Source organism: Pelodiscus sinensis, chromosome 3 (genome assembly GCF_049634645.1).
Source record: "Pelodiscus sinensis isolate JC-2024 chromosome 3, ASM4963464v1, whole genome shotgun sequence".
NCBI lineage: Eukaryota > Metazoa > Chordata > Testudines > Trionychidae > Pelodiscus > Pelodiscus sinensis.
Window position 1 is genome coordinate 35,959,353 of NC_134713.1, and position 15,332 is coordinate 35,974,684.

Below are 15,332 nucleotides of genomic sequence, written 5' to 3' on the forward strand. Positions count from 1 at the left end.
ACTCATTTAGCTGGGTAGTTTCTACTCATCAAGATTACTTGAAGAGACATCATCTAGAAAATGCCAGCAAAGAAATAAGAAGTTTTAATAGTGGCATATGGCATTTTCAGGGGTGCAGTGGTGAAAGAGTGACGTTACTAAGTCATGGGGGTCATTCCATTTCAGGTTTAAGAAGTTTATTAAATGACTTCTCATATTAATTGGCCTTCAGAGAGTAGGTAGTATGAAGCAGTCTCCTCAACATAAGTTACTAATTCAACAGTTCAGACTAGAGAAATGAAATATGACAAGACAATTTTGGTCAGCACCAGGAAACTGTTCCCACAACATTAATTTGATTTTTGTCTACAAATTATGTAATTGCTTATTTTCCCCTCCTAACAAATAGAACCATATTTAAATTACAGTGGTTAATTTTAATCTGTGTAATTTCCTCACAGCCAGAATGGATTGATAAGGGAAGATTAATAAAACCCGGACTCTTAAATTTGGAAAAGAGATGAGTAAGGGGGGAGGGAGATATGATAGAGGTCTATAAAATTATGACTGGTGAGGAGAAAGTAAATGAAGAACTATTGTTTACTTTTCATAACACCAAGAACTAGAGGTCACCAAATGAAATAGGCAGCAGGTTTAAAACAAAAGGAAGTATTTCTTCATGCAGTGCAAATTCAACTTGTGGAGCTCTTTTGACAGAGGATGCTATGAAGGGCAAGACTAAAAAAGGATTAAAAAAAGAACTAAATAAGTTCATGGAGGATAGATCCATCAGTGACTACTAGCCAGGATGGGCAGGAATACAGAAACCCCTGTGCTGAAGTATCCCTTGCCTCTGTTTCCTAGAAGCTGAGAATGGGAAACATGGGATGGATCACTTGATATTACCTGTTCTATTCATTCCCTCTGAAGTACTTGGCATTGGCCTCTGGCAGAAGACAGGATACTGGGCTAGATAGATTATTGGTCTGAACCAGTATGGCCCACTTTATGTTCTTATGTAATTTTATTTTGTGTGTGTTTTTAAATTATTTTCCTAAAGAAATGTTGATTGTTGGTTGATAACCAATAAAATGTGCTGAGCTGCAACTAAACTGAGACTTTACACTACAATTGGTACTTTATGTATCCGGCATTGCTCAGGCCTGCTACTGGAGATAATTTTTTTTTTGGGGGGGGGGGGGGGGAGAAGAGGGAGGGAGGATAAATGAAAAATACACATCCTTTATTTTAATGATTTTCTTTAACATGAAGGCTGGAGAGCGAGTTTAGGGGGTGAGAAGGTGCAGCAGTCAGTGGCTTAAGGCAGAGGTTGGAATGTGGGGGGAGGAAGCGGGAGGGTGCTGAGGTCAAGGCAGGTGAGAGGTGCAGCACTCAGGGCAGAGGGAAGGTGTGTTGGAAGGGGGTACTGGGGCCGCCCCGATTACAAAGGTGGTGTAATGCTGGTGACAACTCCTCCTTGGGAGCTGGAGGCCTGCAGGCTGTTTGGGGAGGGGCTGAGCTCTGGGGCTGTTCTTCCCTGCATCTGCCCCTCCCTCCCACAACTGGCAGGCTGTGTGGGGGGAGGCAAGGCTCTGGAGGCTTCCCCCATCTGGGGCATTACCAGGCTCTGGGGCTGTCCCTGCTTCCAGCACCCCCACCCTCACAGCCTGCAGGCTCTCCATGGAGGGGACAAGCTCCAGATTTGGGGTAGGGGTGCTCCTTAATGATGTGCTGGCAGGCAAGATGGCAGAGCCCCAGCTCTTCTGGCCACTGTCTTGGTGCTGCAGTTACCCTCAGTAGCCACTCTCAGTATCATCCCTCCCCTCTCTGTGCCCCTCCAGCTGACAATCACTATGGGCAAGATCAGGGTCACTCAATACACAGCCTGTGGGTCACATACTTAAAAGCTCCTGCTTCCCTCCCCCTTGCTGCCTTTGCTGCTGGGGGAGCGGATACAGAGGCAGCAAAGGAGAGCATGTAGTCATTAGGATTAACCATTAAGACCAGGTTTATTGGTTATTCATGTAAATGACTACGTGCTAAACATCCCTAGTGGCGTTTTCCCTAAGGGTACACCTACCTTTCCGAAATAACAAAGTGCATCTACACTACAAGCCATTATTTTGAAATAATGTTGAGCTCGAGGGCTTTTTACTCTGACTCCTATAACCCTCATTTTACAAGGAGTAAAGGACATAGAAGGAAAAGTGTTCTTCCTTCGACTTCCTGCTGTGTAGGCAGCACCAAAAGCTGAATTAAGCTACGCAATTGACGTACTGAAGTTGCATACATCTTAATTTGACTTTATCCCTGCTGTGTAGACGCACCCTAACTGATGCCATGGGACTTCCTCCTTTCATTATAAGTTTCTTTTCTACAGTCAGACTCTTTGCTTACAAGTGGAGAAGTATTGCCTCTCAGAGGCACCCAGTAGCGATGTCCAATTTTCCCAGGTTATTGGGTGGAGTCTTGAGTTCTGCATTGTATTGTTTATAATTGAACCCCTAAAAACTGAACCTGGTGCTAGTTGCTGCTGGCCCCACCCGGCAAAAGGGTTACAAAAATTAAGCAATACATGTGTATTATTTAAACTAATTTAATAGATTAGATTTAGGCTGTAACACAAGTTACTTATTTCAAATTTACTACAGTTTGAATCTCGCTAGTCCCGCACTCTCAGGACCTAACTGGTGCTGAACCAGAGAATTTGCCAAACCATGGGAGGTCAAGATATTAGCGAGTGGGTCTCTTTTTTTTTTTTTCCACCATGGCAAACAAATGGATAAAATGAATACATGGAGATGCTTGCAATGCTACTTAATAATGTATGACTGTCCTGATTATACCCTAATAAGCCTACACCTAACCAAGGCTTATCAGCTCTTTTGAAAATAAAGTGATAGTGTTGTTAGACAATTTCATTGTGTTGGCACAAAGAAATAAGTAGGTAAAGCATAAAAACATGCTTATGCTTTGCAGAATTACCAGCACTTCCACAGCTTGTTGATCTGTTACAAAATATTTAGGGGTAATTTATAGCTAAATAAGAGCACAGAACACTGAGAACCAAGACTGATGGCTGTAAACAAACATTACAAGACCATGGGAAACTTAGCCACAGCCTTGATAAGCAGACAACTAACTAAAATGATGACAGATCACAAAAGTTGCAGGAGCAGAGAGTGCTAGACTAGAGAGGTTCAACCTGTACTAAACAGGTTTTGTATTTTTTTTTTTTTAAAGAAAGCTACATTTGAATTTAAAAAATGATTTTAATAAATCAATTTTTATCCACCCTGCTCTCAGCAGTACAAAAGTTGAAACAGACAAAGTTATTGAATCCTTTAATAAACTATTAAAGGGAAGACAATATAATTGTTTTCTTGCATCTTTCAGTAAACACAAAAATTGATGACACTGACTTCCCATATTGTAAAGTTAACAGTCTCTTCCATTTGTCATAGACAAGACTTTGCAATTTACTTTTGAAGCAGTTCTCCTTTCTTGTGCAACTAGGTCAGAGTTTACATGAGATTAAAAAGCATACAAGAATTTTAATCCCTTTTGTCAGATTTTTCACCCAACACAAACAAAACATACAATAAACCCTAATAAGCCTCTCTCAGACCTTTGCTATATATCACAATCCTGACAAAATTAGTAAACAAGCAAGAGGGAATCAGCATCTTGAGATGTTTTTCCTACATAAAGATAGCATATTACTAACTTTGAAATCTTTACCATTCAACAATGTACCATTCTGTTCTTGCTTTCACAACATTTACGGATTTAATAATAAAAAAGTGAATATCAGTAAAGAGAGCATTTCTTATCTATCAAGATAATCAAGTTCTCTCACTACAAGAATAATGGGCAAATGCTTCAAAGCAACAATATTTACTACTTCTAGAATTAAAAAATTCATCATTCAATACATGCATTTGTTTAGACATATCTAATATTTCCTTGGATAAATTCTACGATGACTCAAGAACGCAAGAATTCCAAACTAACTAATCACATAGCATTATGGCAAATAAGATCAGTTAAACAGGCATAAATATGGAACAAAAATGATGGAATGAGGCATTTCAGTTCAAACTGATTCTTTATTAAGATGTGAAAATACTATATTTTTGCAAGTGAGGCTAATAAATAAAAATACCCAGAAAACAACTTTTATTTAATGTTAAATGACTAGTTACAACTATGGAGTATTTTACTTCCATTAAGTTCAAGATAACAATCATGCAGATTGGCAATGAAAAATATAAACAATATTTTATTAATTTTGTGCAATCTTAATTTATAATTTCATTGACATCTTCTTCAAAACCAGTTCTTCAAGACTGAAATACAATTTCAAAAACAAACTTTAAGGGGCATATTCTACTCCTGTTTCAGACATGGAGTTATGTATAGCATAAGTTCATAAATGTATAGTGTAGTTAAACATTTTAAAGGAAAAAAATTATAATCTTTAGGTAGATATTTAACAAAAAGTCTATGAATATTACAAAAGAAAATGTCACATCACTATGTTCTCAAAACAGAAATGCTACTAAAGCATAAGAATAAATAATATTAAATTTAATATCTGTCTTTATAAAGAATTGTCTGAGGAAACCATTTTTTTAAAAACATTTTTATCGCTAAGAAAGTCAGACCTTACATTTACATATCTCATTTAGATATAACTTCCTTTTATAATAAGTTTCAGCTTTGTGACACTATCCTTTACTGGAAATTTAAGAACAAAAAATGAAAATTACTTCTCAGTTAAGCTGTGCATCACAAATACATCATCAAGGTGAAATACAGGCACTTAACAGTATAATGTGCAAGGCATAACTTTTACTGGTTAACAGTATAAATGGAGCTTCCACAGGAGGAAGAAATGGCATCCTTGACCCTTCTTCCCCAGTAAAATATTGAGGCTTACTAACAGATTTGCTTCAATCCCTTTATGTTAGCGCTATCAACATGCCACACTTTTTGTTCCTACTCTATACGTGCTTTCCATTAATCGTGGATCAGAGCGCACACTTCAAAAAAAATAGCAAGGATCTTCTATTCTCATGCCCTGGACTGAAGTTTGTATAAACCTGTTTCTTGCCTAAGGTGAATTTTTATTTTTGCTAATCGGGCCAAATAATAATAATATATAACTTATATACAGCATAACATAACTCCAGCCCTTTCTCCCATATTAATAATTTTTGTATTTATACATTTACAAATCAAGGGTCTCAGTTTTGCAGCAGCCAAACACTGATATTCGTTTATAGAATTTTAAACCAATTCTACTTTTGAAAAGAAATGCTTTGACGTACTGTTTTTCCTCAAACGGCAGATCTATATAGCAGAGATTTCACTGACATCAGATGAATATCTATTTGGATACTGCAAACCAGAAGGACATAACATAGTTATGTGTATTGGGAAGGGGAATGTTGCAGTGGAAAGAGGGGAAACATCAGAAGTTTTTTTTTTGAAAGGAGGCTTCTTTTGAAAAATGTTTATACAACAAGACATGCTTTGCATATATAATAAATTAAAACATACTGTTTAAGGGGTTTTGATTATGTCTGAAAAGGACATTTGAGCTTCCTACTCATGGTGGTCATATTGCTGTAGAATATATAATATAGAAAAAGTTAGCATACTACCTATGTCATTTGTATCTAATTTGTAACTTTGAAACAGTTTAACATTCAGGAGAGAAAAATCTTAACATCTGTATTTTGATGAAACAGTTTTGGTTTTTTTTAGAGTTATAGTAGTATTTATACAATATATACATATAACAAAATGGAAACTGGTCTTAGATCTGATGTTGGACATACTGCTAATTACATCGTTAAAAATAAAGGCATGTTATAAAGAGGCACTTTTAGTGTTTTATTTACATCTCATAACTCTAGTGTAAAGTTTCAGGCTATGCCCCTTTTCACTAAAAATAAAAGAACCAGTAAGCTAGTAAACTGGAGCCTTATAACAAAAAAATAATTAAACAAAAATAAAAATAAAAAAGCTTGAGTGTGTGTGCGTGTACTTGCAATTGCTCAGCTACACTGAAAATGCCAAAGGGCACTGTTCTCCTTAAACAATTTGAAGGAGAACAAGAACCAGCTTTTGTAAAACAAAACCATTCACCACTTCTATGAAAAACAATATATCCCTAGATTGAATGGTAAGTGTTTAAAATATTGAACTCTCCTTACATCCAACTGTAATGTCCACTTTTCTGGTGTTTAATAATTATTTACATTTTATTTTTAGCTTGACAAATTTGTTGTTTTAAAAAATTGCCAACTTTTCATAATGACAAAGACCATTCAGTATAAACTTTGGAAGACTCATTTTGTGTTTTCACATATCATGTACTATATATACAGCACACTGTGAACATTTAGCATCTTGTATGGACAAACCAGAGAAGCATGTGCTCATCACACTGAAGATCTAGAAATAGTGTATCAAATGGAAGCATTTTTGAGGCAAGCTACAAATCGATACCGTTACTTAAGGAGATAGCAACAAAATAAAACCTTGAGTGATCCTCAAAAATCAGAAAACCCAGGACCCAGGCTTGTGGAAGTTACTACATAAGGCAGTCAAAATTTATAACCTGTATGTTACATTTACTAAAGAATTACTTTTTTTCTTTTTGGTAAAACCAACAACCCACCCAACCCATACTGCAGAATCTGAATATGAAATATAGGCACAAAATAGGTTCTCCAACTTTTCAGTCTGGAAAACCTAACTATCTAACAATGTAGTAAGAAAGTTTACTGTATTGTGAGCAAAAATCTCTAACAAGCTGAATAAAACAAAGTACTGTATAAAGGTGCAATACTGAGCAGATTTAATTTTGGTTTAAATACACATGTAAATCATGAACCTTTTCTATTCTTATTTGTAAAGTATTTCACATTATCAATATCATTCTAGTTCTTCCCAGTTATCAGTAAGGTTACCTTTGCTCTGTCTTCTAATACTAACCAGCTTTCCCGCTGATTTGATACTCCACCTGGAACTATTTCCTGAGCTAGCCAGGTTTGTGTATTTTGTGGAGCCTTTGGTCTCATCTTCCCAGCCTGACCAGGATGAATAGTCACTTAACGTATTTCCTGCATCACTGATGGGGTCCCCAGCAGTAATCTGTGGTGGTTCCCACCCTTCAATCTGATCTGGTTTCCTGCTTTGGATGTTCTGCTTTATTGCCAAACTGTCCCAAAATCCAGATTTCTTCTCTGACTTCACATCTTCTTTTGATTTTAGGTTAGTTCTAGAGAATAACAAAAATGTGTTATTTAAAAATTGATGTTTCTCCCCATTTAAAACAGCAAATTCTCTTTAGAGGACATACTTATTCAACATAGCAAAAGATAAACTTTCCTAAATTGGCTCTGCCAAAGCAATTCACAAAAACAGAAGATTTTCCTAATGCCATGTCTACACTATGAGGTAAGCTCGAATTTAATATGATTGATTTCTGAGCACCTGATTTTGCAAAGTCGAAGGTCTGTATCCTCACGGAAGGAAAGAATCAAATCAGGGCCGCATTATGACTTTTGTGGGCCCTAGGCACTTTTGCCTTCGTGGCCCCCTTCCTCCATAAAAAAATATTAAAAATTATTTTTGATATAACTTTAAATACTTCAACATTTTTTTTTTCCCTGTTTTAGGCAAAATTTAATAGATTTTCGTGGACCCTAAAAGTTTCATTTTTTTCCTTCTGATTTTAAAAGAAATTAAAACATTTTCGTGGGCCCCTAAAAGTGTTGTGGGCCCTAGGGACTGTGCCTACTGGATAAGTCAGCCCTGAATTGAATCTAGTCCATAGTAGCACATCCCCATTAGGGAGCCTATCATCATCTCAGAGAGTGATGCACCTTTATAGGCTGTGTTCCCAGTGTCTGCTGGGACCAAAACTCTGCAGCAGGTGGTTATGGGCCCATGTCATCACTGTCCCATAATGCACTTGACTAGTCCGTCCCTCCTTGCATGAGATCAACAGGAAGTAGTGCGCTTGCGCCTTTCTGTGCCCTGGTTTCCCACACAGATGCAATAGCAGCACGCATGGATCCCAGTTTGCAGTAAATCATACTGATGTTGATGTGAGTCATGGTGCACTTTGAGAGCTTTGCCAGAAAAAGGAGGAGGAGGAATCTCCACTTGGCATGGAGTCACTGCTCGTGCAAGCCCTGGCACTGATGCAAGTGCAGCCATCAGTCAATCCTGTGGATAGAGTGGTATGCCACTTCTGGCGCTGTGAGAAGCACAGATTGGTGGGGCCACATTGTGATGCAGAGATCAGATGATCAACAGTGGCTACAAAACTTCTTAATGGGCAAAGCCACTTTCTTGTATCTTTGCAAATGGCTTTCCCCTGCCCTGAGGAGCCAGAATACACAAATAAGACCTGCTCTGACTGTGGAGAATCAAGTGGCAATTGCCCTATGAAAACTTGCAATGTGAGTCAGTGGGGAATCAGTTCAGAGCGGAGGAATCTATGGTGAGAGTTGTCATACAAGTAGCCAAGACGATCAATATCATTCTGCTATGGAGGGGTTATGATTCTAGGAAACATGGATACCACAGTGATTGGCTTTATCACAATGCGGTTCCCCGACTGCAGTGGAGTGCTAGACGGAACCCACATCCACATCTTGGCCCCCAACCACCTTGCCAAGGAGTACATAAACTGCAAGGGGTAATTCTCTATGGTGCTGCAGGTGCTGGTAGATCAGAAGGGCCATTTCACTGTCATCAACGTGGGATGGTCGGGAAAGGTACATGATGTGCTCATCTTTAGGGACTCCTGCCTCTTCCAAAAGATGCATAGTGGAACTTTTTTCACATACAGAAAAATCAGAATTGGAGAGGTGGAAATCCCTATTGCGATTTCTGGTGACCCAACCTACCCCTTGTCCATAGCTCTTGTACATGGGCAGCCTAAACCACAGCAAGAAATTCAATTATAGGCTAAGCAAGTGCAGAATGGTGGTTGAATGTGCTTGTGGATGTTTAAAGGGTAGATTTAGGAGTCTCGTGACTCAGTTGGACCTCAGTGAATGCAACCTTCCCTTTGTTATGGCAGGTTATTGTGTACTACATAAGTTTTCCCCTTGATCTCACAAAGATTATCTGTCAGGGTGGGGTGCTAAGACATTCCAGCTCGACACCAGGGTAATAAGGAGAGCACAGAATGAGGCAGCGCAAATCAGAGAGGCCTTGAAGAACAGTTTTACAAATGGCCAGTTCTGAGAGTCTTCCATTATGCTCTCAACAAGCTATCCCTGCATTCCCTGTTTGCGCCTTTAATTCCCGACCTCACACCTGCAGGAGAGAATGGCTTCACAGGAAAGTGCTACTTTCCTAGCTAGGGCAGGAGCCGGGAAAGGGGAGGGATAAAGGTAGCTTCCCTCTGTGTCCAGCACACACTAGGTCCAGCACACACAGCGTCCCAGAGAAGTGGTACTTCTTGAACGCTCCGGGGGTGCATATTGGTAACAATGGCCTCCCAGGGAAAGTGCAAATAACTTCCCCTCCTCCTTTATCCAGGTTGCCATGAGAGATATCAGTTTTCTCCAAATCACACAGAGTGATCTGGAGTGGATGCTGACTGAATGTGGCCAGAAATCTGGGCCTTATGCTGCAATTCTTCTGTGATTCAGTGACTCCAGACCACTTACTGGTGCTAGGTGCGGGAAGGTGTCCTACCGTGGAGGATGAAATAAAGCAAGCCTCCCTAAAAGCCTTATGAGAAGGATCAAAGAGTTCCTAGCTGAGAGCTTCATGGAGCTGTGCACGTAAGACTCCGGCTCCATCTCCAGATACATTAACAAGCTATTTCAGCCCCCCTGTGCTGAATAGGCATAGTGCATATCACACATCACACTACAAGTGGGCTAAGGCTGTTTGTAAGAGAAAATAGTGAAACCAAAAGTGCCCTCCCTGTGGCCAGTGCACGACTGGCAGAGCATCCTGGGAGGAGGAGACTGACTACAGTGTCACATCTTGGCTCTTGTCAATCACCAGCTGGCCAGTCTCCTCCTGTTCCTCACCATGCTGTCCTCTATGCTGATGCTAGGACTGTCTTGGCCAGACTCTACAGTTAGGCTTGGGAAGCTGGTCGGGCCTCTCCCATTCCAGAATGGCATCCAGCTGCTCTTGGAAGTAGAATCTCTGAGGTGCTGAACCAGATTGTCCACTAGCCTCCTTTGCCTTGTAACAGGACTTGACTCGGCACTGCTGAGCATCTCTGGAATGGCTTTTCTCCACCAGGCAGCTCACGATCTTGCCATAAATATCAGCATTCCTTTTGCTGGTTTGGAACTTGGAGAGAATGGATTCATCTCCCAACACCTCAATAAGGTCCACAATCTCCTGGACACTCCACACTGGCACTCTTCTGCCCCCTTGGGAACTGGAGCCCAGCGGAGAAATAGTCAAAGTGTTTGCTGTATCTGAATTGGTCAGAGTCATGTCTGTGTGTGCCACAGTATGCTGCTTGCTCAGAGATGCGCTTGAAATGCTGGCTACATGGGAAATGAAATTCAAACTTTCCCAGTGTTTTCTTTTGTTCACCTGGAAAGCAGCAGAGGTGCAGGTTCTGGCCAGAGGGGGAAACCGTGGGGCTCCTCCTGGAAGCCAATAGCCTCAACTTTCGCCAACGCTGCATCTACGTTATCATGAACTCAACCGTGAAAGATTGGGAACAGCATTACTCCTTGTAAAATCAGGAATAACCAACATCGACTTCAGCGACTCTTAAGATTGATACGACAGGCTTGGTAGTGAGGATGCATCGTTTAGAAAATTGACCTTATGGAGCTAAATTTGATCTAAACTCCTAGTATAGACCAAACATAAGTGTAGGATTATGTTTTTAAGCTGAATGACTTTTTTTAAAAAATCCTTTGTTTCATTCAAAACTACTACACAATAAATATCTACATATGTAACAAATGCTCAAGTGTATCATTAAATTATTTATTACTGTTATATGGAACTTCGTTCTTATACTATATTTTCACATCTCCAGATACCAGAAAGGATAAGTTTGCAACAACTTTGATTGAGAGTGTGGAAAATTCAAAGATATCTTTGCAATTTTTTTTCTTTTCAACAAGAGAATATTTTTATCAACACAAACAAATCAAATGTCTACATTTTTTTCAGTATAAAGAAATCTGGGGATCATTTTTATGCACTGAAGAAGACACTAAGGCCTACAAGATGTTCCTGCAAGTTGTTCTGCATGAGTTGACTTCTCTGCTTTTGCTGAGCTTCCAAGAAGTCAACGGGAGCACTCAATGTGTAGGAGTCCCACCCAGTACTAACAACTTGCAGGATCTATGCCCTAAAAGATCATGAACAAAATTTGAAAAATAAAAAGGACACAAATACCACAAAAGCTTTTCAGGTTGACTGCGGAATACAATAAATCAGAACTAGAAAAGGAGGCAGGAGAGACAAGAGATTTTTTTCCACTAATTTCCAAGAAATACCCTGAACAAAGCAATAAAACCAAAGCCATCAATATGAGAAATATGAGCAATTTGAAATATTTTGTGCCACATGCCTTTGGAGTTAATGTCTACCATAAGTTATCCTTACATTAAACCAAAGTTTGCATCATTTTTTTTAACAAAGCCAAGTTTTGAGAAGTTAAATTTTGACTTTTTAAAGTGTGTTTATAGCCATTAATGTTTAAGGAACATACTGCATCCTAAAATTAATTTATTCCAGTTTCCTTTGAGCAGCTCATAGAGAAACATTAACTAATCTAAATTATTTTGACTTAACACATGCATAGGAAGTTGTTAAATTTCATTTTTTCTAATTAAGCAAAGTGTACAATGTTCATTCATAATATTAATATAACTGATACATTTTCAATCTATTGTGTTGCAAATGTCTTTCTATACAGAAATAGAAATAAGGTTGTGCAGTAAATTTTATATGTTAAAATTATGTGTGCTCTTTACCCAAAGCTGAGCATGCAGACACATTTACTAAGGTTAAAGTATCAGCCCATGATGGTGACTATACTATGCCAATATATCTAGGCTTCATTATTGTCAGCTTCAGAAAGAGCTGCTCACCAGACTACTGGTCCCAACCAGGTGTTATAATTCAACTGAATATTATTTGTATTTTTATTACATTATTTTTTGTCTAAACTTAACATTATAGCAGACAAAACAATTAGGCAAATTCAACAAACATTAAATCACAGAGGTAAAAGGAAATACATTATACAAATGGCTGTCAATTGGCAACAAGCTTTAATATTCAGGCACTGTAATACTAAGTTTCATACATGAACTTTAACTCTACAAGATTATGTCTAAAAATATTTAATATGCATTGCAATGTTTTTAGTTACTAGCGTTCCTGGAAATATTTATATTATATTTTGGCAGCAATGCATTGCCATAAAAACCACTTTATGAAATTGCTGCTAAGTACTGTACATTATCAAAAGAAAGAGAGATTTTTTATAGTGTACTTGAAATAAATAATTTAGTCTTTTAGCTGTTTATAGGTTAATAAATGTAATATGTGTGGTGTATAACATTTAAAAATGCAAAATGTCATATGTTTATACAAGAAAGTTTATATAATTAAATAGTAAGACACAAAGATCGGGTACTAATGCTGATGCATACATAACCTTGGATAGTCCGTGAATTATGAAGTGAAGCAGATTCAAAGTATTATCCACTAATAATGCACAGTCAACTGTCCTTCTTGCATCCAAAGTAATCATTGAATTGAATAACTGAATCATTAAACTAGATGGGAGGAGGAGATTACAGATGAAAATTGCTTTAATTTCAGCGCACAACCTATGAAATAGGGAAATTATTAATATCCCCAATTACATAGAAGGGACTGAATATCAATACCTTAAGTAATCTTTACTCAGTTGTTAAAATAAAAAAATCTGTTGCGGCTATTTTAATCTCATAGACTCAGATTTTTAAGGTCATAAGGGACTATCGAGATCATCTAGTCTGACTACAGAACCTCCCCAATCCACTCCTGTAACAGATCTCAAATCTCTCTGACTGAGAACTCCTCTTGTCATCACCTACAGCAGGGGTAGCCAACCTGTGGCTCCAGAGCCACATGTGGCTCTTCGGAAGTTAATATGAGGCTCCTTATATAGGTACCAAATCCAGGGCTGGAGCTACAGGTACCAGCTTACCACTGGGCCAGAGGGTGCTCATTGTTCAACCCCTAGCTCTACCCTAGGTGCTGTCCCCCTCCAACCTTTCCCCCTAGGATCCTGCCACTTCTTACCCTCTCCACTGAGCCAGTCATACCCATTCTTCCCCCCTCCAGTGTCTCCCACTGAGAAAGAGCTGATCACAGTGGTCAGGAGAGAAAGGAGGAGAAGGCACTGCCAGTGGGCAGGATGTGCTGAGATTGGCTGGTGGATCTTTAGCAATGTGCATTGGTAAATTCTGGCTCCTTTTCATGTTTAGGTTGGCCACCCCTAGTCCTCAACTTAACCTATCCAGCACATTATCAAGCATCTACAACCAATCTTGGAAAATGACCCCTCACTCTCACATGCCTTGAGGGGCAGGCCAATCCTCGCCTATAGACAAATCCCTAGCTTCAAACAATTTTTTTCCAGCAACCATGCATTATACCTAAATCATACTCATCCAGGAACCCACCCATGCAATCAACTCTGGTGCCAACTCTGTCCACACATCAATACAAGTGACATTATCACAGGACCTAATCACATAAACCACTACATCAGAGGCTCATATAACTCCACTAATGTGATCTATGCCATCAAGTGCCAGCAATGCCCCTCTGCCATTTATATTGGCCAAACTGGACGGTCTCTACGATGAAGGATTAATGGACTCAAATCAGATATTCAAAAGGTAACACACAGAGAAATCTGTTGGGGGACATTTTAACTTGTCTGGGCACTCATTAAAGGATCTCAAAATGTCCATATTATTACAAGTGGATTTAAAAAATCAGCTTGAAAGGGAATCTTACGGAACTTAATTTCATGTACAAGCTTGATACCTACAATTGAGGTTTAAACAAACATCTTAACCTGTTACATTCCACGTCCTAATGACATAAAAAGCCAAACACCAGGTACTTAAGAGTACTTAGAGCCCACTCTACCAGATTAATTTAGCATGGACACGCTAACTGACTATTCTTTTCCCGTTTTTTCTCTTCTCCTTTCGCTCCTCATCCCCTCTCTTTCTCTACTATTTTTATAGAACCTAGACCCCTTAACTTCTATTCATCTGAAGAAGAGGGTTGTACCCGTGAAAGCTCATGATAGCATCTACATTTTTGTTAGTCTCTAAGGTGCCACAGGACTATTTGTTGTTTCTAAAGTTCTCTCTGAGTTATTTTAGTCCTCAAATCATTATTTAAAGGATTTCAAGTTACGGACAATCCAGTATTTACATTAGTTTAAACCTCCAAATGATACATGTCCCATGTTGCAGAGAAAGATGAAACACCCCCACTCCGGGTCTCTGCCAACCTAATCTGAACAATCCTTCCTAACCCCAAATCTAATTAGACGCTGCCTTAGATTTCCCAATGATGTTCTTATTTTTCATGGCTAGATCACATAGTTTTATATTTTATAAAAAATAAAATCAAGAGCTCTTTACAGAAAAAGAAACCTTAAAAGTGTAGTTTTACTCTGAAATCTAATTAAAAATGACAATGTTTTGCTATTTTTACAGAATCTCAGTTTCCATATCATGTGCGCTCGCTTTACAATCAGAAGATATTATGCAACTGGCAAGTCAACAAATTCAGCCTGAGAATTTGGATTAATCTGGGTTGTTTACGTGAGCATTCTCACATGACCATTCTATAAGCAAACTGGGCTCACAGTGACTGTGTAACTATTGTCTTCAAGTGCAACTTGACTGACCCTGTAACTGGATCTTAGTAAACAACTATACTAAATGAAGCACAAGAGTGAAAAAGTTGGATTCTCTCTAAGCTGTACTTGTGTTGTAGTACTATTAAAGAATATAGTCAAAACCTTTTTATTGTTAAACTGAATCATACATGCAAGGAACAGATTGCTAGATTAGAAAGTATCACTTTACATAGTTGCTTTTCAGCATGTAATCACATTTTAAGTGACTTGGGAGGTTTTGTTTTTGCTTTTTAAGAGAAAGTAATATTGGCTTAGTTTCAGAGTGCTGCTATTGGTTATCCAGCACTTCACTGGCACTCCAATCAGTTATTTCATTTTGATCTATACAGAAAAATCAGACAAAAGCATTAAAAGTGGCTTTGGACTGATTTTTTCACTACAAAAT

The 15,332-nt window shown here is 38.6% G+C and overlaps 1 protein-coding gene across 2 annotated transcripts in view; it reads right to left on the bottom strand.

Moving 5' to 3' along the window:
* Positions 1–4,141: 4,141 nt before the first annotated feature.
* TDRP (testis development related protein) overlaps positions 4,142–15,332 on the bottom strand; it is a 41,640-nt gene continuing 30,449 nt past the window's right edge. For both annotated transcript variants that reach the window (XM_075923573.1, XM_075923574.1), the window contains one exon: positions 4,142–7,273. In XM_075923573.1, coding sequence (XP_075779688.1) covers positions 6,928–7,273 — 346 coding nt within the window. In that variant the 3' untranslated portion in view covers positions 4,142–6,927. The remainder of the gene's footprint in view (positions 7,274–15,332) is intronic.